Source organism: Balaenoptera borealis (genome assembly GCF_965194805.1).
Source record: "Balaenoptera borealis genome assembly, chromosome: 3".
NCBI classification, from domain to species: Eukaryota; Metazoa; Chordata; class Mammalia; order Artiodactyla; family Balaenopteridae; genus Balaenoptera; species Balaenoptera borealis.
Genome location: NC_138866.1, coordinates 81,564,621 through 81,589,467, shown reverse-complemented (window position 1 = coordinate 81,589,467; position 24,847 = coordinate 81,564,621). Strand labels below are relative to the sequence as shown.

Genomic DNA, 24,847 nt, shown 5'->3' with positions numbered 1-24,847 from the left:
ATTGCATGTTTTCTAGTTTATTAAATTCTAACCTTATATTCTGTAAAAATTTTAATAAACAGAAACCTCAGTTAAAGAGAGTCAGGAGACCAGAAGGGGGCACTCTCATGTCCTGTGGTGAGAGCAGAGCCCAACAAGAAGAATGAACCCTCTTCTTTCCGGGCAAGGACTCAGCCAATGAAAAGGCATGGACTCTATCTCTCTCAACTTCCTTTTCCTCTCTGTAACATTGTTCTCCTTCCCTTGCCATGCAGGACATGCATGTGGCCAACCATGGTTCCAGATCCTGAATTACAATTCTCGGCCGATCCCAAATAAACTCATTTTTGCTGGAGAAATATCTGGCAGTCTATTTATCTCAGGTCAACTCTTCTTCTTTTCTTCCTTTATAAACTTTCTTCATCTTTATTACACTATTATTTTTCTAACTTTTCATATTGGCTTTTTAGTAGCTCATTAGTTTTAAAACTTTCATCTTTTCTAATATTAGAATTTAAAGCTATAAATTCCTCTCCAAGTATTGCTTTAGCTGCATCTTTCATGCTTTGATATTTGTTATTTTAATTTTTGTTCTGGTCTAAAGAATCTTAAATTTTTATTTTAAGTAACCACAAGCTATTTAGAAGTGTGATTCTAATGTTCCTTATATATATTTTTTCTAATTATCTTTCTGTTTCCTAACTTCATTGAGATCAGAGATCTGTTTTTGACCAAATTTGTTTTCTGGCCCAATGTATAGTCAATTTTTATAAATTTTCTAAATGTGTTTGAAAACAAAGTATGTTCTGCAATTTGGGGGTACAATATGTATTCATTAGATGAAGCTTATTTATTATGTAATTAATCCTATGAGCCCCATAAAAGGTCAGGGCAAAATAATTTATATACCAATTTTACATCTCTAAACCTGATTGCTCCTCAAAACTATATTCATATATTTAAGTCCCTAGTCAATTTCTCCACTGCAAATAGTCACTGCAAATGTGATATAGCCTCCCCATCCCCACCCCCAAGACTTGCTCCTTTCCCAGGCTTGTCTATATCAACATTTCTCCAGATTTAAGCCCCCAAATTATTCTCTTCTACTGATTCTCTTCTCCCACCCACCCCATTTAATCCATTAGGAAATCCTTTTGATGTCTCCTCCAAAACATATGTAAATTTTGTCCACTTCTTTTCATCCTTGTTACCTCCACCCTGATCCAAACAAGAATAACTAAAGCAGAAACTAACACACCATTGTAAGGCAGTTATACTCCAATAAAGATGTTAAAAAAAAAAAAAAAAGAATAACTCACAAAGACTAACAGTCTCCCAGTTGGCCTTCCTCCTTTCTGTTTTGCCTCCCTCCTCCCCAATCAGTTCTCCGTACAGTTCTCAGAGTAATCTTTTAGAATTGTAAATTATAAAATGTCATCCCCCACTTAAAACCCTTCAATTATTTCCTCTCATACTTAAAATAAAATAGAAACTCCTTACCTTGGTTTAAAAAGCCTACGTGATCTGGCTTCTGACATTCTCCCCATGCTCACTCTGTTCCTGTTCTGCTCTTCTAGCTCATCCTGTAACCCATAAAGCTTGTTCCCAGCTCAGGGCCTGCATTAGACAGGATGGGGATAGGTTATGCTACTGTAAGACACAATCCCCAAATCACACAAAGTAACCCGAGGGGCTAGGTCATTCTCTAAGACAACTGTTGTCCATGAGAAGACTCAATAATTCAGGCTGCCTCAGTCTTGAGGTTCTACCATCTCAATATGTGGCCTTACCCATGATTGTTATGGTAGAGGAAGAGGGTACTAGAGGGTCTTCTATCAGCCTGGAAATTATTTATATCACTTCGTCTCACAGTCTGTTTTCCAGAACTTGTCCATAAGCCCACCCACCTGCAAGATAGTGGGGAAGTGTGTACTCCTGTGTGCCAAGAAGAAACAAGTCAGATATGAATACCAGTCTCTACCACAGGACTGTTCCCTCTTCCTGGGATGCACTTTCCTCTAATTTTCACATGGCTGGCTCCCTATTGACACTTGGATTTCATCTCAAAAGCCACTTTCTGAGGCTGTCATTGGTCACCCAGGTATACAACTTTTAACTCTCTGATTTAGTTGTTTATTGAATACACTCTCCCCGACCTAGAATATAGGCTCCATGAAAGCTGGTAACTTGTCTGTCTTGCTCATCCTGGAATCGCCTTAATAAATATTTGTTGAGTAATTTAATAATTACTCAAAAATGTAAATCTGATCATGGTATCCTCCTCCCGTTAATGGATTTTTATAATCATCAGGATAAAGTTTAAACTTTCTGGTAAGACATATGAGTCTTCATAATATAATGCCTGATTACCTTTCGTTCATCCCCAGGGACTGCCACTGGGGATATGGCAGTAAACTTAGAATCTTCAGCTTCATATCTTGGCGTGACTCTTTCCTGTACTCAGTGTTAGACAAAGTCACATAAACAACCTAAGACAGCTAACAAAGTTCTGCTTCTTCAGATAGATACTCTTTAAAGTTTAGGATTTATTTAGTGAGGATGGGGACAGATTAATGGTCTACTGATACAAACTGTACATAGAAAGTGATTCACTTTGTAATTGCTTTCACTGGCTAAAGTTGAATCAACACTCTAAAATGATTCAGGAAAATGCTTATCACTTAGCTAAATTATGCTTATCATTTAGTTAATGCTAAATTATGTTGCTGAAACAAAATAAAACAAAACAAACAAAAAACCCCAAAGCACCATGGACTTAAAGGTTTATTCCTTACTTGGGTAAAGTCCAGAGAAGTTCAGGTGGTCCTCCTCCATCATGTTACACTAGCTATACATGACTTCCAAGAAACCCTTAGCAGGGCAAGAGACAAAGGAGGCACACTGGTTCTTAATCGCCTTGCCCCAACACTTCACTACCCCTCAAATCATCTGGCTAGAATTAGTCTTATGGCCTCAACCTATCCCCAGGGGAAGCTTGGAGATGTAGAGAAGCACATGGATATTGGATCAGTGGTAACAATCTCTGCTTTAATCAGGTCATCAGTTATTCCTTTGATCCTTTCTACCCACACTAAGAACACAATCAATCCATTCCCAAGTGAGACAACATAAAGTACAATCGTAGTGTTGTATCCAGCTTAATGTCCTGGATCTCCAAATGACCTATGTATTTCTCTTCTTTTGAGACATGTTTCTTCTCCATATATCTAATAGTCAATTGGTCTGCCCCTCCCTCCAACACATCCAATATACAATGCTGAAGCAAGAATGGGCTAATTATAATAAAAACTCTCATTTGAAAAGAGAGAGGAATAGTAGATATAAAGCAATAAATAAATCTATTAATCATTAAAAAAAATAGGCCACATAGCAGCCAGATCATGAAATGCCTCTGTTCAAAACCTTCCAGTGGATTTTTATCACCCTCAGAATAAAATCTGAACTCCTCCCCCTGTCTTACAAGGCCCTGAGATCTGGTGCCTGGTACTCTGTGACTTTCCTCACTCTGCCACCTCTAGTCAAACTAGCCTCCTTGCTGTTCAACAAGCCAAACTCCTTCCTCTTCAGACCCTTTGCATTTGCTCTTCCTTCAACTTGGATAGTTCTTTTCCTACTTAAAATTTACATGGCCTTCCCTTACTACTCTACATGAAATGGCACCTCCCAAACATCCTTTAAAGAGTTGGCATTGCCTGGAGATGTAACATTCAAAAGAGGAAGAAATCTGTACCACGATGGCTATTTCTGACATTGCTTTAGGGAAAAATGAGTTGTAAAAAGAAAACCTTTTGACTATGGGCTCACCTGATTATGGAGCTATTAATTTACTTATATTATCAGCAATAAGATTCCAAAGGTTTCCAGTAACAGACTTTTTTTCGCCCAAACTCTCAGAAAACAACCATCACAAGAAACAATAGACAACAAGCTTACATTACTGAAAAAAAAGGGAATGGGTGTAAGGAAAGGGGAATATAGTTTAAAATTTATCATTTCTCTAAGTTTGCACTCGATAGTTCAAGTTGCTCTTAACTCCCTAGTTGGTTCTAGGTGCTGACGTATTCTTTCAAGTCACCATCATTCGATTCCTCAATCCCACACAAACCACTTCTTTTGTCTAAATCTGGGGATATCTCAACCTGAAGATCTCAATTTACCACCATTTTATTGCAGTCTAGAGTACTTTCACCTTCCAGTCATATTTACCATCTTTTGTTAAAAATAAAGATGTTCAAGTGATTCAGTGCCTAAACCTCAACATCAGTAGTGTGAGATGACTTCAGGGAAAATGAGAAACCAAGGATAATAACCAGGTTGCTGGCTTAGACTACTGGATGTACAGTGGTATCACCATCTAACAAGGCACAGAAGAGAAAAAAGGTTTAAGGAATGGGGGAAATAAGTTTTGGGCTTACTGAATTTGAGATGCATGCAAGAGATTCACTGTAGGAAGTTGGATGTATGGGTTTAAAGTACAGGCTGTGTTTCTATATAAGTTAATGACCTTACACTAATATCTTAACCTCTTTGGACCTGTTTCTACATTTGTAAAATAAGGGTGATATACTGATCTCTAAGGGGCCTTCCAGTCCTAAAATGTCAGTGAACTCAATTTTTTCAGTAATCTTAAATAATTTGATTTGGATCCCTATTTCTTTCTTAGAACTTTGGGGTTTCATGCTCTCTGTATATTTTACTTTGATAATTTAACAAGAACTATTAACTAGCTGGGAGCTTATACATTCATACAACCTTGTTTTCTCTTAAATTTTAAGAGAGAGTGAAACGCTGTGGATTCCTCTACTGATGAAAGACACACATTTAAGCTTGCTGGTCATTCTTGGTAAGAACACAAGAATTTAAAAATGAATTATAATACACTATTGAAATTTCTTCTCCATGAATCCTTCCCTTCATAGATTTGGAGAAGTTGGAGACATTATTCCCATAACAGGAGAGAAAAAAATATTGAGAGCACAAAAGGGGTTTATGTTTGACAAGTAATATCCATAAGATCTCCTATATCACATTTTTAAAAGAAAGTATCTTGCAATTTGACAATGCAAAATTAGTAAGTAATGGAAATGAAAGCTAAACAGGTCTCAGTTTTATCATCCAGAAAGAATCTTATTTCAGTATTAGAAATTCTGGAATTCTTCCTACTTCTTTCCAAATTGTACACAGACTCTTGGTTATTCTATTATTTCTAAGTTAAAATTAAGTTTGAGGGAAGAAGGGACAGTAAACTCATCATTCTGACACGTGTGTAAGTGGTAGCCCTGATACTAAATGCAACTCTGGTTTAAAGACAGGCTTTGTCTTTAAAGGCTTTGTACTTCACAGAATCATCATATTGTTCAACTTAAACAAAATTTCATTTTAACAGAACAATATGATGATTCAGTGAAGTACATCTGTGACTCTTATAACGAAACACAAAACTGCATTGTGACTAAAAGTATGGGCTTTGGAGTAAGACAATTTGGTTCAATCCCAGTACTTCCAATGTGATCTTGGGGATACTTCTTAACCTCTTGAAACCTAAACCTCTTCTTTAGTAAAATGAGGATAATACTTACATTATATGGTTATTTGAGGACTATACGTGATCATTTAAAAACATAAAGACTGCTAGACAAAAGAAAACACCATTTCAACTATGATTTTGTTAGACGTTTATTATACATTTTTTTAGCCATTATTTTAAGGATCCCTCTAAAACTGCAAATCTTAAGAGTAGTTGATTTTAAAGTTGACTCCAACTTCCATATTATTAATGCTGATGTTTTTTAAGGACTACTGTGTGCATGACACTATACTGACAGCCAAGCAGAAACCCTAGTTTCAATTTCTCTCGTGTAAAAACTATTCTACTTACTTGTGGGTATTAACTTGATGTGAAGAACATAAAGTAAATTTCTGAAAACCTGTAAATAAACACATAAGACTAACATTTCATAATTCATGGTAAAGGTATAAACAGTTCTTGATTTTTCAAATAAATACAACTGTAATATAAGTAATTCAAAAGTTATTCTGGTGTTGAAATACATTATGATTTTTGTGTACTATCCTAATACTTTTTCATTTAGATTAATTTTGCTTATATTACAAGTTAAGTGAAACTCTGAAACTATGATACAAAAAAAAAAAAAAAAAGAAGAGTAAGAGTAGTGGGTTAAAAATTTCCCACACATCATTTAAGGCCGTTAATCCAGACTTAGTTGTAACATGTTCCCAAACCAAATAATATATCAGGTAACAAATTATTAAAAAAATCTGGATACAATCAAGGGTGAATAAATATGTCATTAAAATGAACTATACATGACCTTTTGGTTAAAAATACACCTTAAAAAATTATGATCAAAAGCTTCCATTTCTACTACTGCTTTCTCCTTTAGTAATTATTATCTCTTATGCGATAGTTTATCTCTAGAAGAGTAAGAAAAAGTCCTTTTATATTTCATGATAGGTTTAATCAGGTAATTAAAACAAATTCTTATGATATCATCTGATATGTCCAATTACATGGGTATGATGTAACAAAAACAGTTACAAACTTATATATGCGTATTTACATTATATATCCAAAACTATCAAGCTAGTCAACTATATCTAAGGAGATACATTATGACATGAGTTAAACAATTTTTCATTGCTTATTGGAAAGAATGCAGTCAAGCTTTTAATGGAAATAATATACAAGTGAGGCACTTTTGAGGTCAAAAATAGAAAGCAAATGATACTACATACTGGCAATGTTCACAAAAATCTCTATGTGTATCTTTAATACAAAGGCTTTTCAACTAGATTATTCTTGAAAAATTTCAAAACTAGCAACTTATGCAATTTAAGGAGCTTTCAGGAACAATGGCTAACATCAGTGTTTCAAAGCATATCAAAGTTTTATAACCACCTGGCTGCTAGGCAAACAGTACCTTAATAACTTAAAGCCCCCCCCCACCTTATTTTTTGGTTTATATAAATTATCTCAGGTTGTGATTTCTTTGTTTTGACTTACTGCAAAACACCTTATGGTGCTATTATTGTGGAGTATAGACCAATTTTTTTTTTTTTTAGTGTCACAATGATGCAAGTTTCTAGTGCTTCCCCTTATACTTAGAAATGTGATCTTGGAAATCAAATTAAGAATAAGAATATTTAGTTAAGAATCTATGTTTTCCAGGTAACTAAAGTTTTCAAAGTTTCATGTAGAAAAATGTTACACTTGTTTAATATATCTTTAGGCTAAAATAAAAAACCCAATCTTAAACACATATTCCAAAGTGTATCACAAAACCTAAAGTAAATTTCAACAAAACAAACATCCTTAAGATTCTTTAAATCTGGAGGAAAGTACGTATTTCCTGTATTTCGGAGACATATAGGTATTAAGAAACATCTCTGTAGTGTTCATTTAAGGGGGGGCTGGGGAGAGAAAAAGAAAAGACAAGACTTACCCAAGATATCAGATGGCACTATACACATGAATTGAAAGTGCATTTGTATTACTTCAAAAGTTCATTTTAGGCACTGCTGAATAACCAATGAAAATAGGTTGTTTTAAGTTTCCCCCTTTAAATTTTAACCCCTGCCCAACATCATCCCAGAGACACACACACTCTCTGAAGTTGTCATGATGAAATACAGTGATGTTTATTTTTTCTAAAAAATTCTCCCTGACTGGTAATGGGAGGAAAAGTAAGAATACCATTTTGGTAATGGCTTTTGCAAGTTGAAAGAATTGGTTCTATAAATGCTTCGGCACATTAAGTTTGATTGCCAGTTCCAAATATTGATAAATATTTTAAAACAGGATATGTAAGAAAAAAGTGCTTAAAATCTTTCAACAAGACACATTAGGGAAAAGATTGGTTTTACAGTTCCTTTGAGATATTTCTTATTCCTGCTTTCTCCATTTGGAGGTGGCCACCACTTAAATAGCCCTTTACTGGTAGTAATGATGAACCCTGTCAGATCCCAATTGCCACCTCACGTATGGTCTATAAATCATCCAGTAGGTGGTGCTGAAGTTACATACCTCATATTTCTTCAGAAATCAAATGATTCCCCTGTCAAGTCAGGAGACAAATCATTTAAGGATTATCAATTTTGAACAAGCCATCAGACGAAAGTCTTTCTTGTCATGCCATCTAGATGATTTCATTTTTCAATATTTACTATTACTTAAGCAGTTTTGTTTAGCCATTTGCTTCTACTACCAGATTAAAACCAAAGAGAAAGGTTTTAGAAGACAAGCCAATTGGCAGTGCCAAATCTGTATGCAGAATGAGAAAATGTTCCTGAATATACCTATACACGTTTAAGAATGAGAAATTTAACCTAAGAATTCACATAAGAATTCTAATTTACTCAAGAGAAAATTTCCACATAGGGATTCAGGTAACATTATATTATCAGTTAGTCTTCTAGACTGATTTGGAACCTGGGTGTGTTAAACTATAAAGATCCAAGGTAAAATAAAAACCATTTCATGACCATAGTTTTTAATGAAGAAACTTGTTTAAAACTGTAAAGGAAAAAATGGGGATGGGATGGAAAAATCTTAGCAGCAAAGTGGTTAAACAAATTGAAAATATTAATGCACAAACATTAAAATATTAAAGCATATATGTTGCATATAAAATACAGTACAGGACCAGGAGTTGCACTATACTGATTAGTGCTCAACAGAAGAAATGATTAAATTTGTTCTTCCCAGAAGTATATACACAGTTCATTTCCACAGCATTTTCCTATATAGCCAGCAAGTTATTTTCTTCAGTTGTTCACACCTGATCAAACCTGAATTATAAACTCAGCACTTACAAATATGAAAAGTCATTCACAAGGAAAACCAGTATTTCCATTTTACCAATAAAAAGTAATTTTGAAAGTTAACAGTCTATTCGAGGAAACCAAGTTTAGCTGAAAACTTCAGGGATGAAGATCATCTGGTGTAGCAGCTTCCAAATATATAAACAGTAAAAATAAGACTTAAAACTGCTGCTACGGTGTCATGTTTTGGACTTAGTTCATCCAATTAATTTTTAGTACAAAACTAGAAATAACCTCTTCTTCATAACATCTATAGTTATCAATATATTTTTCTTCTTTTCAATGTGAAATAATACTTTAAGATGATCTATATACACAATGTTGTCAGTTCAAGCTGTCATATAAATATAAATGCTTTCTTAAAAAAAGTATTTTACAGACAGATAGTGTTATATACATTGTTCAGTTTGATCTGGGGCAAAAGAAGAAAGCTAACACAAGCTTAAGTGTGATATGTAAAAAGAATGATTACATAAATGACATTTAAAAACCTGCATAGAAAATGAGCTTCTAACAGTAGTGTGATTTTAATTTTTATCACTTCTGAAACTTCAAGCCATTAAAAAAAGGCACACTTCTCAACTTTTCCCTTTAAGGGAATGTTCTTAAGGAACCCCTTACTTGGTTAGAGTTTTAATGTAACACTTAAAAAAAAAAAAAGACAATTTGACCCCAAAGTACTTCAAACAATTTGCTAGAACATTTATCCAACTACTTTGTAAATAAAACATCCAGTAAGACAATGCTCTGCAAAAGAAATAAATTTATACGTACAAGATATTTCACTCACAATGCTGGATTAAATACTTTCTTGGGATAGTTTAGCACATCCTTTACATAAAATAATTTTGCTTTTGGCCAGTTTAAATAAAATAAAATGCAATTGAGAAAAGTTATCATTGTTATGTGATAATAAGCACTGAGAATTAAGCTAAAAAGTTAGTAACACAGCTGAACATATTCTGGTTTAGCAGAATGATAAGTGGAAATCTCAGGAGGAAACTGTTTTACTTACTCTAACTATCCAGTTACACTTTTCACCTTGTAAAACATTTGTAAATGCAATATAATTTTTTGAAGGAGGAAACTCTGAAAGAAAACAACTTGCTGGTTGAATACCACAAAAAACAAAACAACAACCCAAAACCTTACTTTTTTCTATAATGTTTACTCAGTCTCTTTTCATATAAAAATAAGTGTTATGTTCCCATCATAACATTAGACAATTACATCTGTGCTTTAAAAAAAAGTTGGTCACTCAAGGCTATTAGAATATTTTTTAAGGATTTTAGATTACCAGAATGTACAGATATAACTCAATATAAACTGTAGCCAAAGGGAAATGACAATGAAAATATCAAATCATTCACATGGAACAAAAATGTTATTAACTAGATAAGTAAAATATTCAAAATATAATGGAATGTGACAGTAGATATATGTACATCTACTTCAGAACTAGGAAGGGGAGGAAAAGTTTAATATGTAATAATTCGTACCTTATATTTAGTTAAATATAAACATTTGTTATTTATACATAAAACTGCTTTCAAAAAACAACTAATAAATGATTTAGTTGCACTTGTTTTACTTCTTACAGTTCCCAAGTGTTAACTTTTTTTAGATTGAAATCAACTGTCCCCTAGTGCACTTTAAGTTTATATCTTAATGAATTCAAACCTTTAAAAGTCCCATCACCTAATGCATAAATATACAAAAATGCCAAAAAATTAATCCCTTTTAGTTGGATCATATTTATGCTCACTTTATATAGCCAATAACCAGAAATGGTTTCCTTTTGCAAATATTCTTTAGAACCTGCAACAAAACATGCCATGCACTCCAGGGAAAAAGTTAGGCATGGCTAGCATTTGTGAAATGCCAAGAACTGATGAGTTCTGCTTCCTCCACGTGTGGCCCCAATGATACCAGGCAAGATTTCATAATGCTTGCCAAAAGCTTCCACAAATCCAAGTTAGCTAATTCCTGGACACAAAGATTTTAAGCTCATTTTGGCACTGGATGCTTTCATCCAGCAGCTTTATGTTTCCCACCACAGCACCCACACGCCTCACCACAACGATGGCACATTCTCAAAGGGACGTAGCAGCACATACATGGTACAATGAAAGACAAAGCTACTAGGGCTAACCATCGTAAGCAGAACTTGTCATCGCTAGTGTCACATGAACAGGGATCAGAAAAATCTCCCTCTGAGTCTGACATACAATGATACAACATGCTCTCTGCACAGAGCATGCAACTAACTTGATATATGCATCTTTTAATAGGGTCTGGAGCATCCTGACATTTTCCCCTGCCATTTTCTTCATGATTAAACCTTTCTTGGCAGTATACGCAGCGAGAACGTTCACCGTCTTCTTTTCTTCGTTTTGACTTCTTAAATTTTAATGAGGAAGGCTGTGTCTTAAATACCACAGAGTCTTTGAGTGAACTTAACTTAGTCTCATCCCCACAAGAGTATAGATAGTCTGATTTTTTACTGTCTGGTTTAGAAAACTGAATACTGGAGTCAGTATCATCTCTCTCCAAGTCACTTTTCCACATGTCAGGATGCCTGTAGTCTGCATAGCGACGTATTAAGATATCGCGAGGGTTTATTCTGACAATCTCATCCTCATCTTGAAAGCTAACATGTCGGATTGATTTCAAAGGGACCTAAAAAGGAAAGAGATGAAAATTGCAATAATGACGGTGAAGGTTAATTTTATGTGCCAACTTGGCTGGGCCACAGTGCCCAGATATTTGGCAAACATTATTTTACATGTTTAAGTGAAGATGTTTCTTGGACGAGATAAACATTTCAATGGGTAGACCGTAAGTGTAGCAGATTATCCTCCATGACGTAGGTGGCTTTCATCCAATCAGTTGAAGGCTTTAATAGTACAAAGACTGACCTTGCTGGAGCAAGAAGGAATTCTACCAGCAGTCTGCCTTTGGATACAGACTACAGCTCTTCCCTGGGTCTCAAGCCTGACAGCCTACCCTGCAGATTTTGAATATGTACCTCTACCATCACACGAGCCAATTCCTTAAAATAAATCTCTTTCTCTTTATATATATATCTCTCTTGTTGGTTCTGTTTCTCTGGAGAACCCTGATTCATACAGATTTTAGTACCAAGGTGTAGGATGTTGTGCTAACAAACATCTAAAAATGTGGCAGTGCCTTTGGAACTGGGTAATGGGTAGGGGCTGAAAGAGTTTTGAGGTGCATGTTATAAAAAGGCTAGGTAACTTTGAAGAGACTTGGTAGAAATAAGAACATTAAAGGTGCTTCTGGTGAGGGCTTGGATGGAAATGAGGAACATACTGTTGACACCAGAGGAAAGTTGATCCTTGTTATAAAGTGGCAAAGAATGCGGGTGAATTGTATTCTAGTCTCTTGTGGAAGGTAGAATTTGTGAGTGATGGACTTGGATATTTAGCAGAAATTTACAAGCAAAGTGCTGAGGGTGCAGCCTAGTTCCTCCTTGCTGCTTATACTACAATATGAGAAGAAAGTGATTAATTGAAATAGTAATTTTTGAAACAAAAATGAACCAGAACTTGAAGAGCAAGAAAATTCTCAGGAAGATGCTATCACTGATGGCCAAGAGGGTGGGGCCACCTCCCTCATGAGCCCAGAGGAATTTTGCCTCAGGATGAATCAAACTTTAGAGTTCACTTACACTTGACTTCGATGGTATTTAGATGAGATTTGGGACCTAGAGGTGATGCTAGAATGGGTTAAGTTTTTTGGGGTGTTGTGATGGGGTGAATGTATTTTGCATGTGAGAAGAGGGACCAGAGGGTGGAATGTTATGGGCTGAATTGTGTCCCCCCAAATCCATATGTTGATGCCCCAATCCCCAGTATATCAGAATGTGACTGCATTTGGAAATAGGGCCTTTTAAAATGGTGATTAAAATATAAGGCCCTTAGGGTAGGCCTTAATCCAATTTGACTGGTATCCTTATAAGAAGAAGAAATTTGGACAGAAAGAGAGAGAGAGAGAGAGACCAGAGATGTGGGTGCACAGAGGAAAAAAAACACAGCCAGAAGGTGACCATTGGCAAGCCAAGGAGAAAGGCCACAGAAGAAACCAAATGCATCAACACCTTGAACTGGGACTTCCAGTTTCCAGAACTGTGAGCAAATACATTTTTGTTGTTCAAGCCACTCTGTCTGTGGTATTTTGTTATGACAGCCCTGGCAAACTAATACAAAGAAATACGTGTTCATAGGTTGGCTATACAAGTCTCTGAAAATGACTTAAAACACATCACACTCTCTCATCCTTCTGGTGAGGCTGTTTCCTTGAGGCCAGGGAGAAAAGTAAACCTTTCAGGCATAAATCAAAATGATGCTTCCCTTCACCCATATAAGTGGGTGTCTAGTAGTCACATTTCTATCTTCTAGTGCCGGTCCCTGGACACAGTGACTACTCTGTAAGTAAGCACATGGATCCACGTTGGGGCAGACTTCTATTCCCCATATATTTGGAATTGTGGTTAAAAAAAGTCCACGTCTGGACTAAAGGTGGAGTGATGGATGCAGACCATTAAATTACAACATACGATTCCTATTGGTGATAAGTATACTGACAATCCCCCAGACTCAAACCAGAAATTTGGAGGGAATTTAAGTAATGGGGTTTAGAAGTATATATAAACAAATAGAAAATTTATACGCTAAAAAACAATTCTAGTACAACTATACGGAGAATTAGAAAGACTGGAAAATTTCACTTACATGTTAATTAGTTACATTCCAAATCAGAAGATAAAACTAAGATTACTTACCTTATTTTGGGACTTTAGGCTTCCACATTCCTTGGGTATTTGATGCTGTACATATTCTATACTTCTGCCCTGAATGTCTAGGCCTGGATGACTGAACATTATCTAAAATACAAACAATTTCTACTTAAGTGACAAAAGAATGCATTCCTTACTTTTAATAAAACTATATATAATGTGTATTCCAAAACTTCATAATCTATTAGCAGTAAGGTTTTTCAAAATGGTTTTAACAAAAAGCATTACTTGAGTCATCCTATTTATTATTTAAACTTAGGTCTTTCCTTATACATTTAAAATTTAATTTAAAAAGTAATACAGACTTCTGGTTTCTGTTTTGGCATATAAGGAGCTTGGAAGCTGCCACTCTATTGTAACAACAAGTAAAAAAGCTGAACAACAACAAAAAAATATCGACAACTCCTCTTAGATCCATGGAGAGGAGGACACAGGGCAAACCCCACCCCTAAGACTGCAGAGAGAGACAGCAAAAAAAAAGGGAGTCACTGCTTACCAGAGCAGAGACTCATGAGTGAAAATCACCATGGAAACCAGTGCCAGGGTGGGGGAAAAAAAAAAAAATCTCAACTGTAATTGACAAATTGCTGGAGGCTCAGGATGGACAACTCGGAGAGTTAAAAAAAACTCCTGGTTGGGGGTGGGGACAGTCATTGTGAAGCCCCCGAACTCTTGTGAGTTTTCCTCTAGGAGATCAACCAGGTTCCCACAATAAGTATCAGAAAAATCCATACATGCTTCCAGCAGGCGAGTGGAGAAGGAACCATTATGAAATGTGCCAGAACACTCTGTTCTTATCAAGGCCTGTCCTCAGGAAAAACTAGTTAAGGAGGGTCTGACCTACTGTGGTATTATCAGAGTCTATTTGATCTGGAGGAGGGGATATACCCAACACTAGTCAACTCTAACCATCTGACGCACCTAAGGGAGAGAAAAAACTGATAAATAATTGTGATATTCACAATCCTGAGGGAAAGGCTCAGACTAAAAGACTGAGACCTTATCACAACTGTAGAATACTTCCTCTTCCTATACACTTTACCACTACATCACTAAAGGCTTATTTACAGCAGTTCCTTTTACCCAGCACATCATGTCTAGCAACCAAGAAAAATGATTAAAAAAAATACCAAAAGACGAAAATACATTTTGAAATGACAGACCAAGCATCAGAACCAGATATGGCAGAGATATTGGACTCAGCAGACTAGGAATTTAAAACAACTATGATTAATATGCTAAGACTCCAATGTTTAAAGTAGATAGCATACAAGAACAAATGAGCGATGAAAGCAGAGAAATAGAAATCCTAATAAAGAATACCACCCCCCCCAAAAATCTATAGATCAGAAGTACTAAGAATAAGAATAACTTTCATGAGCTTAGTAGACTGGACATGGCTGAGGAAAAAAATCTCTGAGCTTGAGGATTAAGCAATAGAAATCTCCAAAACTGAAAGGAAAGATAATAGAGACTGAAAAAAAAAAAAAGACTATTCAAGAACTGTGGGACAACTACAAAAGGTGTAACATACACAAAACAGAAAGAACAGATGAAGAAAAAGCGAAAGGAACAAAAGAAATATATGAAATAATAATGACTGAGAATTTACCCAAATTAATGTCAGATGTCCAATCACATATCCAAGAAGCTCAGAGAACAGCAAGCAGGAAAATGGAGGGAAGGAAAAAGGAAAAAAAAAAAAGCACCTAAGCATATCATTTTCAAACTATAAAAAATCAAAAAGCACCTAAGCATATCATTTTCAAACTATAAAAAATCAAAGAAAAAAATCCTGAAAGATGCCAGAGGAAAAAATATTTTACTTATAAAGAGTAATTAACATCTGACTTCTCTGCAGAAACCATGCAAGCAAGAAGAGTGAAGTGAAATAGTTAAAGTGGTAAGAGAAAAAATCCGCCAACCTAGAATTCTGTACCCTGCAAAATTATCCTTCAGAAGTGAAGGAGACTGGTGGGAATGTATTGGTGCAACCACTGTGGAAAAGAGTATGGAGGTTTCTCAAAAAACTAAAAATAGAACTACCATATGACCCAGCAATTCCACTTCTGGGTATATATCTGAAAGAAACATGAACACTAATTTGAAAAGATACATGCACCCCAATGTTTATAGCAGCATTATTTACAATTGCCAAGATATGGAAGCAACCTAAGTGTCCATCAACAGATGAATGGATAAGACGTGGTGTGTATACACACACACACGCGTGCGAGTGCACACACACACACACACGAAATGGAATATTATCATCCATAAAAAAGAATGAAATTTTGACATTTCCAACAACATAGATGGACTTGAAGTGTATTTCACTAAGTGAAGTAAGTCAGACAGAGAAAGAAAAATACTCTATGATACCACTTGCATGTGAAATCTAAAAAATACAACAAACTATTGACTATAACAAAAAAGAAACAGACTCTCAGATACAGAGAACAAATTAGTGGTTCTCAGTGGGTAGAGGGAAGAGGGGAGGGGCAACATGGGGGTAGGGGATTAAGAGAGACAAGCTATCATGTAAAAGAAAAATTAAATTAAAACATAAACATTAAAAAAAATGTGAAAGAGACATAAAGACTTTCTTAAGTAAAAAAAAATGGAGGAAATTTGTTGCTGGTAGACCTGCCTTATAAGAAATGTTAACAGACGTTCTTTAGAGAGAAGGAAAATAATATAGGTCAGAAACTGGTATCTACATGAGAATGGAAGAGCATTTAAGAAGAAATAAGTGAAAATAAAATAAAAATTTTAATTTTCTCATTCTTAACTGAGCTAACAGAAGTTTGTTCAAAAAATAGCAACAGTGGGGGACCTCCCCGGCGGTCCAGTGGTTAAGAATCCATGCTTCCACTGCAAGGGGCATGGGTTCAATCCTTGGTCAGGGAACTAAGGTCCTGCATGCCAAGCAGCGTGGCCAAAAACAAAAACAAACAGCAACAGTGTATCTGATCATGTATGATTATGCACATATTTACATACATATGCATATATATATGTATATAAAATAAAATGACTCACAGCAGTGATGCAAGGGGTGGAAGGAGGAATTAGGATTATGGTTATTATAAAGTACTCCCACTCACTGTAAAGTGGTTTAGTGTTGTTAGAGTAAAAGTAAATGGCTGGAGAATAATACACCACGCTAATACTAACCAAAAGAAAGCAGGAGTTCCTATATTAATTTCAGACAGAGCAGACTTCAAAACAAAGAAAGTTATCAGTGATAAAGAAGGCATTATATAATGATAAAGGGGTTAATTCCCCAAGAAGACATAACAATCCTCAATGTATATGTGTTTAACAACACAGCATCAAATTACATGAGGCAAAAACTGATAGAACCTCAAGGAAACGGATACACCCATTATCATAGCTGGAGACTTCAACATCCCTCTCTATCAGAAATGAACAGACTGATGTCTTGAGAACCAAAAGTAACTTTGCAATCTCTGCATACCTGGAATCCATCCTTCTTGGCTTCTTTTGGCTCACTACTGGATCTTCCGAATGAAGCAGACCCAATTTTCTGTGGGTCTGAAATTTCACCAGGGGTTTGCTTTTACCATGTGTCCTAGGGTTCTGTCTGTTCATTTTTTTGGTTGTTGTTGTTTTTCTTTCTTCCTTTTTTTCTGAGTCATGTGGCTGGGAGGGTCTTGGTACTCCGGCTGGGTGTCGGGCCTGAGCCTCCGCGGTGGGAGTACTGAGTCCAGGACACTGGACCACCAGAAACCTCCCAGCCCCACATATTATCAATCAGCGAGAGCTCTCTCAGAGATCTTCATCTCAACACTAAGACCCAGCTCCACCCAATGGCCAGCAAGCTCCAGTGCTGGATGCCCCATGCCAAACAACTGGCAAGACAGGAACACAACCCCACCCATGAGCAGAGAGGCTGCCTAAAGTCATACTAAGTTCAAGGACACTCCAAAACACACCACCGGCTGCAGCCCTGCCCACCAGAAGGACAACAAACAGCTCCACCCACCAGAACACAGGCACCAGTCCCCTCCACCAGGAAGCCTACACAAGCCACTGAACCAACCTCACCCACTGGGGGGACACACCAAAAATAACAGGAAATATGAACCTGCAGCCTGCGAAAAGGAGACCCGAAACACAATAAGTTAAACAAAATGAGAAAACAGAGAAATATGCAGCAGATGAAGGAGCAAGGTAAAAACCCACCAGACCAAACAAATGAAGAGGAAATAGGCAGTCTACTTGAAAAAGAATTCAGAGTAATGATAGTAAAGATGATCCAAAATCTTGGAAATAGAACAGAGAAAATACAAGAAATGTTTAACAAGGACCTAGAAGAACTAAAAAGCAAACAAATAATGAACAACACAATAAGTAAAATTAAAAATTCTCTAGAAGGAATCAATACCAGAATAACTGAGGCAGAAGAACGGATAGGTGACTTGGAAGATAAAATAGTGGAAATAACTACCGCAGAGCAGAATAAAGAAAAAAGAATGAAAAGAATTGAGGACAGTCTCAGAGACCTCTGGGACAACAGTAAATGAACAAACATTTGATTATAGGGGTCTCAGAAGAAGAAGAGAAAAAGAAAGGGTCTGAGAAAATATTTGAAAAGATTATAGTTGAAAACTTCCCCAACATGGGAAAGGAAATAGTCAATCAAGTACAGGAAGTACAGAGAGTCCCATACAGGATAAAGCCAAGGAGAAACATGACAAGACACATATTAATCAAACTATCAAAAAATAAATTCAAAGAAAAAATATTAAAAGCAGCAAGGGAAAAGCAACAAATAACATACAAGGGAAACCTCATAAGATTAATAGCTGATCTTTCAGCAGAAACTCTCCAAGCCAGAAGGGAGTGGTAGGACATATTAAAGTGATGAAAGGGAAAAACCTACAACCAAGATTACTCTACCCAGCAAGGATCGCATTCAGATTCAACAGAGAAATTAAAACCTTTACAGACAAGCAAAAGTTAAGAGAATTCAGCACCACTAAACCAGCTTTACAGCAAATGCTAAAGGAACTTCTCTAGGCAGGAAACACAAGAGAAGGAAAAGATCTACAAAAACAAACTGAAAACAATTAAGAAAATGGTAATAGGAACATACATATTGATAATTACCTTAAATGTAAATGTATTAAATGCTCCAACCAAAAGACATAGACTGGCTGAATGGATACAAAAACAAGACCTGTATATATGCTGTCTACAAGAGACCCACTTCAGACCTAGGGACACATGCAGACTGAAAGTGAGGGGATGGAAAAAGATACTCCATGCGAATGGAAATCAAAAGAAAGCTGGAGTAGCAATACTCATATCAGACAAAATAGACTTTAAAATAAAGACTATTACAAGAGACAAAGAAGCACACTACATAATGATCAAAGGATCAATCCAGGAAGAAGATATAACAATTGTAAATATTTATGCACCCAACATAGGGGCACCTCAATACATAAGGCAAATGCTAACAGCCATAAAAAGGGGAAATTGACAGTAACACAATCATAGTAGGGGACTTTAACACCCCACTTTCACCAATGGACAGATCATACAAAATGAAAATAAATAAGGAAACACAAGCTTTAAATGATACATTAAACAAGATGGACTTAATTGATATTTATAGGACATTCCATCCAAAAACAACAGAATACACTTTCTTCTTAAATGCTTATGGAACATTCTCCAGGATAAATCACATCTTGAGTCACAAATCAAGCCCTGATGAATTTAAGAAACTGAAATTATATAAAGTATCTTTTCTGACCACAATGCTATGAGACTAGATATCAATTACAGGAAAAAAACTGTAAAAATACAAACACATGGAGGCTAAACAATATGCTACTAAACAACTAAGAGATCACTGAAGAAATCAAAGAGGAAATCAAAAAATACCTAGAAACAAATGACAATGAAAACACGATGACCCAAAACCTATGGGATGCAACAAAAGCAGTTCTAAGAGGGAAGTTTATAGCAATAAAATCCTACCTCAAGAAACAAGAAAAATCCCAAATAAATAACCTAACGTTACACCTAAAGCAATTAGAGAAAGAAGAACAAAAAAACCCCAAAGTTAGCAGAAGGAAAAAAATCATAAAGATCAGATCAGAAATAAATGAAAAAGAAATGAAGGAAACAATAGCAAAGATCAATAAAATTAAAAGCTGGTTCTTTGAGAAGATAAACAAAATTGATAAACCATTAGCCAGACCCATCAAGAAAAAAAGGGAGAATACTCGAATCAACAGAATTAGAAATGAAAAAGAAGTAACAACTGACACTGCAGAAATACAAAGGATCATGAGAGATTACTACAAGCAACTATATGCCAATAAAATGGACAACCTGGAAGAAGTGGACAGATTCTTAGAAAAGCACAACCTTCTGAGACTGAACCAGGAAGAAATAGAAAATATGAAGAGACCAATCTCAAGTATTGAAATTGAAACTGTGATTAAGAATCTCCCAACAAACAAAAGCCCAGGACCAGATGGCTTCACAGGTGAATTCTATCAAACATTTAGAGAAGAGCTAACACCCACCCTTCTCACACTCTTCCAAGATATAGCAGAGGGGGGAACACTCCCAAATTCATCCTACGATGCCACCATCACCCTGATACCAAAACCAGACAAAGATGTCACAAAGAAAACTACAGACCAATATCACTGATGAACATAGACGCAAAAATCCTCAACAAAATACTAGCAAACAGAATCCAACAGCACGTTAAAAGGACCATACAGGGGCTTCCCTGGTGGTGCAGTGGTTGAGAGTCTGCCTGCCGGTGCAGGGGACACGGGTTCGAGCCCTGGTCTGGGAAGATCCCACATGCCGCGGAGCAACTAAGCCCGTGAGCCACAACTACTGAGCCTGCGCGTCTGGAGCCTGTGCTCCACAATAGGAGAGGCCGCGATAGTGAGAGGCCCGCGCACCGCAATGAAGAGTGGCCCCCACTTGCCTCAACTAGAGAAAGCCCTCGCACAGAAACGAAGACCCAACACAGCCAAAATAAATAAATAAATAAAAGTGAAATTCTTTAAAAAAAAAAAAAAAAAAAAAAGGACCATACACCATGATCAAGTGGGGTTTACCACAGGAACGCAAGGATTCTTCAATATATGTAAATTGATCAATGTGATACACCATATTAACAAACTGAAGGATACAAACCGTATGATCCTCTCAATAGATGCAGAAAAAGCTTTTGACAAAATTCAACACCCATTTATGATAAAAACTCTCCAGAAAGTGGGCATAGAGGGAACCTACCTCAGCATAATAAAGGCCATATATGACAAACCCACAGCCAACATCGTTCTCAATGGTGAAAAAGTGAACCCATTTCCTCTAAGATCAGGAACAAGACAAGGTTGCCTACTCTCACCACTGTTATTCAACATGGTTTTGGAAGTTTTAGCCACAGCAATCAGAGAAGAAAAAGAAATAAAAGGAATCCAAATTGGAAAAGAAGAAGTAAAACTGTCACTGTTTGCAGATGACATGATACTATACATAGAGAATCCTAAAGATGCTACCAGAAAACTACCAAACATAATCAATGAATTTGGTAAAGTAGCAGGATACAAAATTAATGCACAAAATCTCTTGCATTCCTATACACTAATGATGAAAAATCTGAAAAAGAAATTAAGGAAACAATCCCATTTACCATGGCAACAAAGAGAGTAGAATACCTAGGAATAAACCTACCTAAGGAGACAAAAGTCCTGTATACAGAAAACTGTAAGACACTGATGAAAGAAATTAAAGATGATACAAATAGATGGAGAGATATACCATGTTCTTGGATTGGAAGAATCAACCTTGTGAAAATGACTATACTACTACCCAAAGCAATCTACAGATTCAGTGTAATCCCTAGCAAGCTACCAATGACATTTTTCACAGAACTAGAACAAAAAATTTTACAATATGAATGGAAACACAAAAGACCCCGAATAGCCGAAGCAATCCTGAGAAAGAAAAATGGAGCTGGAGGAATCAGGCTCCCTGACTTCACACTATACTACAAAGGTAGAGTAATCAAGACAGTATGGTTGGTACTGGCTCAAAAACAGAAATATAGATCAATGGAACAGGATAGAAAGCCCAGAGAAACCCATGCACACATGGTCACCTTATCTTTGATAAAGGAGGCAAGGATACACAATGGACAAAAGACAGCCTCTTCAATACGTGGTGCTGGGAAAACTGGACAGCTACATGTAAAAGAAAGAAATTAGAACACTCCCTAACACCATACACAAAAATAAACTCAAAATGGATTAAAGACCTAAATGTAAGGCTAGACACTAAAACTCTTAGAGGGAAACATAGGCAGAACACTCTATGACATAAATCACAGCAAGATCCTTTTTGACCCACCTCCTAGAGAAATGGAAATAAAAACAAAAATAAACAAATGGGACCTAATGAAACTTAAAAGCTTTTGCACAGCAAAGGAAACCATAAACAAGACGAAAAGATAACCCTCAGAATGGGAGAAAATATTTGCAAATGAAGCAGCTGACAAAGGATTAATCTCCAAAATATACAAGCAGCTCATGCAGCTCAATAACAAAAAAACAAACAACCCAATCCAAAAATGGGCAGAAGACCTAAATAGACATTTCTCCAAAGAAGATATACAGATTGCCGACAAACACATGAAAGGATGCTCATCATCACTAATCATTAGAGAAATGCAAATCAAAACCACAATGAGGTATCACCTCACACTGGTGAGAATGGCCATCATCCAAAAATCTCCAAACAATAAATGCTGGAGAGGGTGTGGATAAATGGGAACCCTCTTGCACTGTTGGTGGGAATGTAAATTGACATAGCCACTATGGAGAACAGTTTGGAGGTTCCTTAAAATCTAAAAATAGAATTACCATATGACCCAGCAATCCCACTACTGGGCATATACCCTGAGAAAACCATAATTCAAAAAGAGACATGTACCACAATGTTCATTGCAGGACTATTTACAATAGCCAGGAAATGGAAGCAACCTAAGTGTCCGTCGACAGATGAATGGATAAAGATGTGGCACATATATATAATGGAGTATTACTTGCCTTTGAAAAGAAATGAAATTGAGTTATTTGCAGTGAGGTGGATGGACCCAGAGTCTGTCATACAGAGTGAAGTAAGTCAGAAAGAGAAAACAAATACCGTATGCTAACACATATATATGGAACCTAAAAAAAAAAAGGGCTTCTGATGAACCTAGGGGCAGGACAGGAATAAAGACAGAGACGTAGAGAATGGACTTGAGGACATGGGGAGTGGGTAGGGTAAGCTGGGATGAAGTGAAAGAGTAGCATGGACATATATACACTACCAAATGTAAAATAGAAAGCTAGTGGGAAGCAGCTGCATAACACAGGGAGATCAGCTCAGTGCTCTGTGACCACCTAGAGGTGTGGGATAGGGAGGGTGGGAGGGAGGTGTAAGAGGGAGGGGATATGGGGATATATGTATACATATAACTGGTTCATTTTGTTATACAGCAGAAACTAACACAACATTGTAAAGCAATTATACTCCAATAAAGATGCCAAAAAATAATAAAGAAATGAACAGATTCAGCAGGCAGAGAATTAGTAAGGACACAGGTGAACCAAACAACACCTTCAATCAAGTGGATATAATTGACATCTGAAGACTACTTCATCCAACAACAGCAGAATACACATTTTCTCAAGCTTACATGGAACCTTAAGCAAGATAGACCACATTCTTGAACATAAAACAAACCTTAACAAATTTAAAAGAGTAGAAATCATACAATGTCCGTTCTCAGACTACAAAGGAATTAACGTAGAACTCAGTAACAGAAGGGTATCTGGAAAATCACCAAATAAGTGGAGGTTAAACAACACACTTCTAAATAACACATGGATCAAAGAAGAAATCTCAAGAGAAATTAAAAATTATTTTGAACTAAATAGAAATGAAAACACAACTTATCAAATGTTGTGGGATACAGCAATAGTAGTGCATAGAGGGAAATTTATAGCATTAAATATATAAGGAAAGACGATCTAAAATCAATAATATAAGTTTCTACCTTAGAAAACTAGGAAAAGATTCAATCCACAGCAAGGAAAAGAAATAATAAGAATTAGAGTAGAAATCAATGAAACTGAAAGCAGGAAATCAACAGAGAATATTAATTAAACCAAAAGCTGGTTCTTTAAAAAGATCCACAAAACTGATAAGCCTCTAGTCAGGACAACTAAGAGAAAAAAAAAGAGGACACAAATCACTAACTATCAGAAACGAAAGAGGAGGTATCACTACAGATTCTATGAATATTTAAAAGGATAATAAAGGAATGCTATGAACAACTCTACATCCACAAATCTCATAACCTAGATGAAATGGATCTATTCCTTGAAAGGCACAATCTGCCAAAACTCACACAAGAAGAAGAAAACAATCTGAATAGGTCTATATCTATTAAAGAAGTTGAACTGATAATTAATAACCTTCCAAAATAGAAAGCACATAGATCCAGCTGGAGTTTACTGGTGAATACCACAAAACATTTAAGGAAGAAATTATACCAATTCTCTCCAATCTCTTTCAGAAGATAGAAAACAGAAAATACTTCCTAACTCATTCCAAGAGGTCAGCATTATCTTAATCCTAAAACCAGACAAAAACATTACCAAAAAGGAAAACAAACAAAAATACAGACATCTCAAATAAACACTGATGCAAAAATCCTCAACAAAATATTAGCTCATTGAATCCAAAAATGTATAGAAAGAATTATACATCATGACCAAGTGGATTCAACCCCACTATGCAAGGCTGGTTTAACATTAAAAGATCTATTAATGTAACACATCAAATCACATGATCTTATCGATATATTGAGAAAAAGTATTTGACAAAATCCAACACCCATTCATGATAAAAACTCTGTAAATTGGGAACAGTGGAGAAGTTCTCCAGCTTATAAAGAATATCTACAGAAACCCTGAAACTAATATAATTAATGGTGAGACACTTTAAGTTTTCCCACTAAGATCAGGTACAAGGAGGCAAGGATGTCCCTTCTCTCACCATTCCTTTTCAACATCATACTGGAATTTGTAGCTAGTGCAGTAAGACAAGAAAAAGAGATAAACAGTATACAGA

At 36.1% G+C, this 24,847-nt stretch overlaps 1 protein-coding gene across 2 annotated transcripts in view; it reads right to left on the bottom strand.

Moving 5' to 3' along the window:
* Positions 1-7,245: 7,245 nt before the first annotated feature.
* Positions 7,246-24,847, bottom strand: part of SPRED1 (sprouty related EVH1 domain containing 1) — a 120,515-nt gene continuing 102,913 nt past the window's right edge. For both annotated transcript variants that reach the window (XM_082385022.1, XM_082385021.1), the window contains exons 6-7: positions 13,646-13,747; positions 7,246-11,520 (exon numbers count right to left, since the gene is read on the bottom strand). In XM_082385022.1, the coding sequence (XP_082241148.1) occupies positions 10,870-11,520; positions 13,646-13,747 (753 nt within the window). In that variant the 3' untranslated portion in view covers positions 7,246-10,869. The remainder of the gene's footprint in view (positions 11,521-13,645; positions 13,748-24,847) is intronic.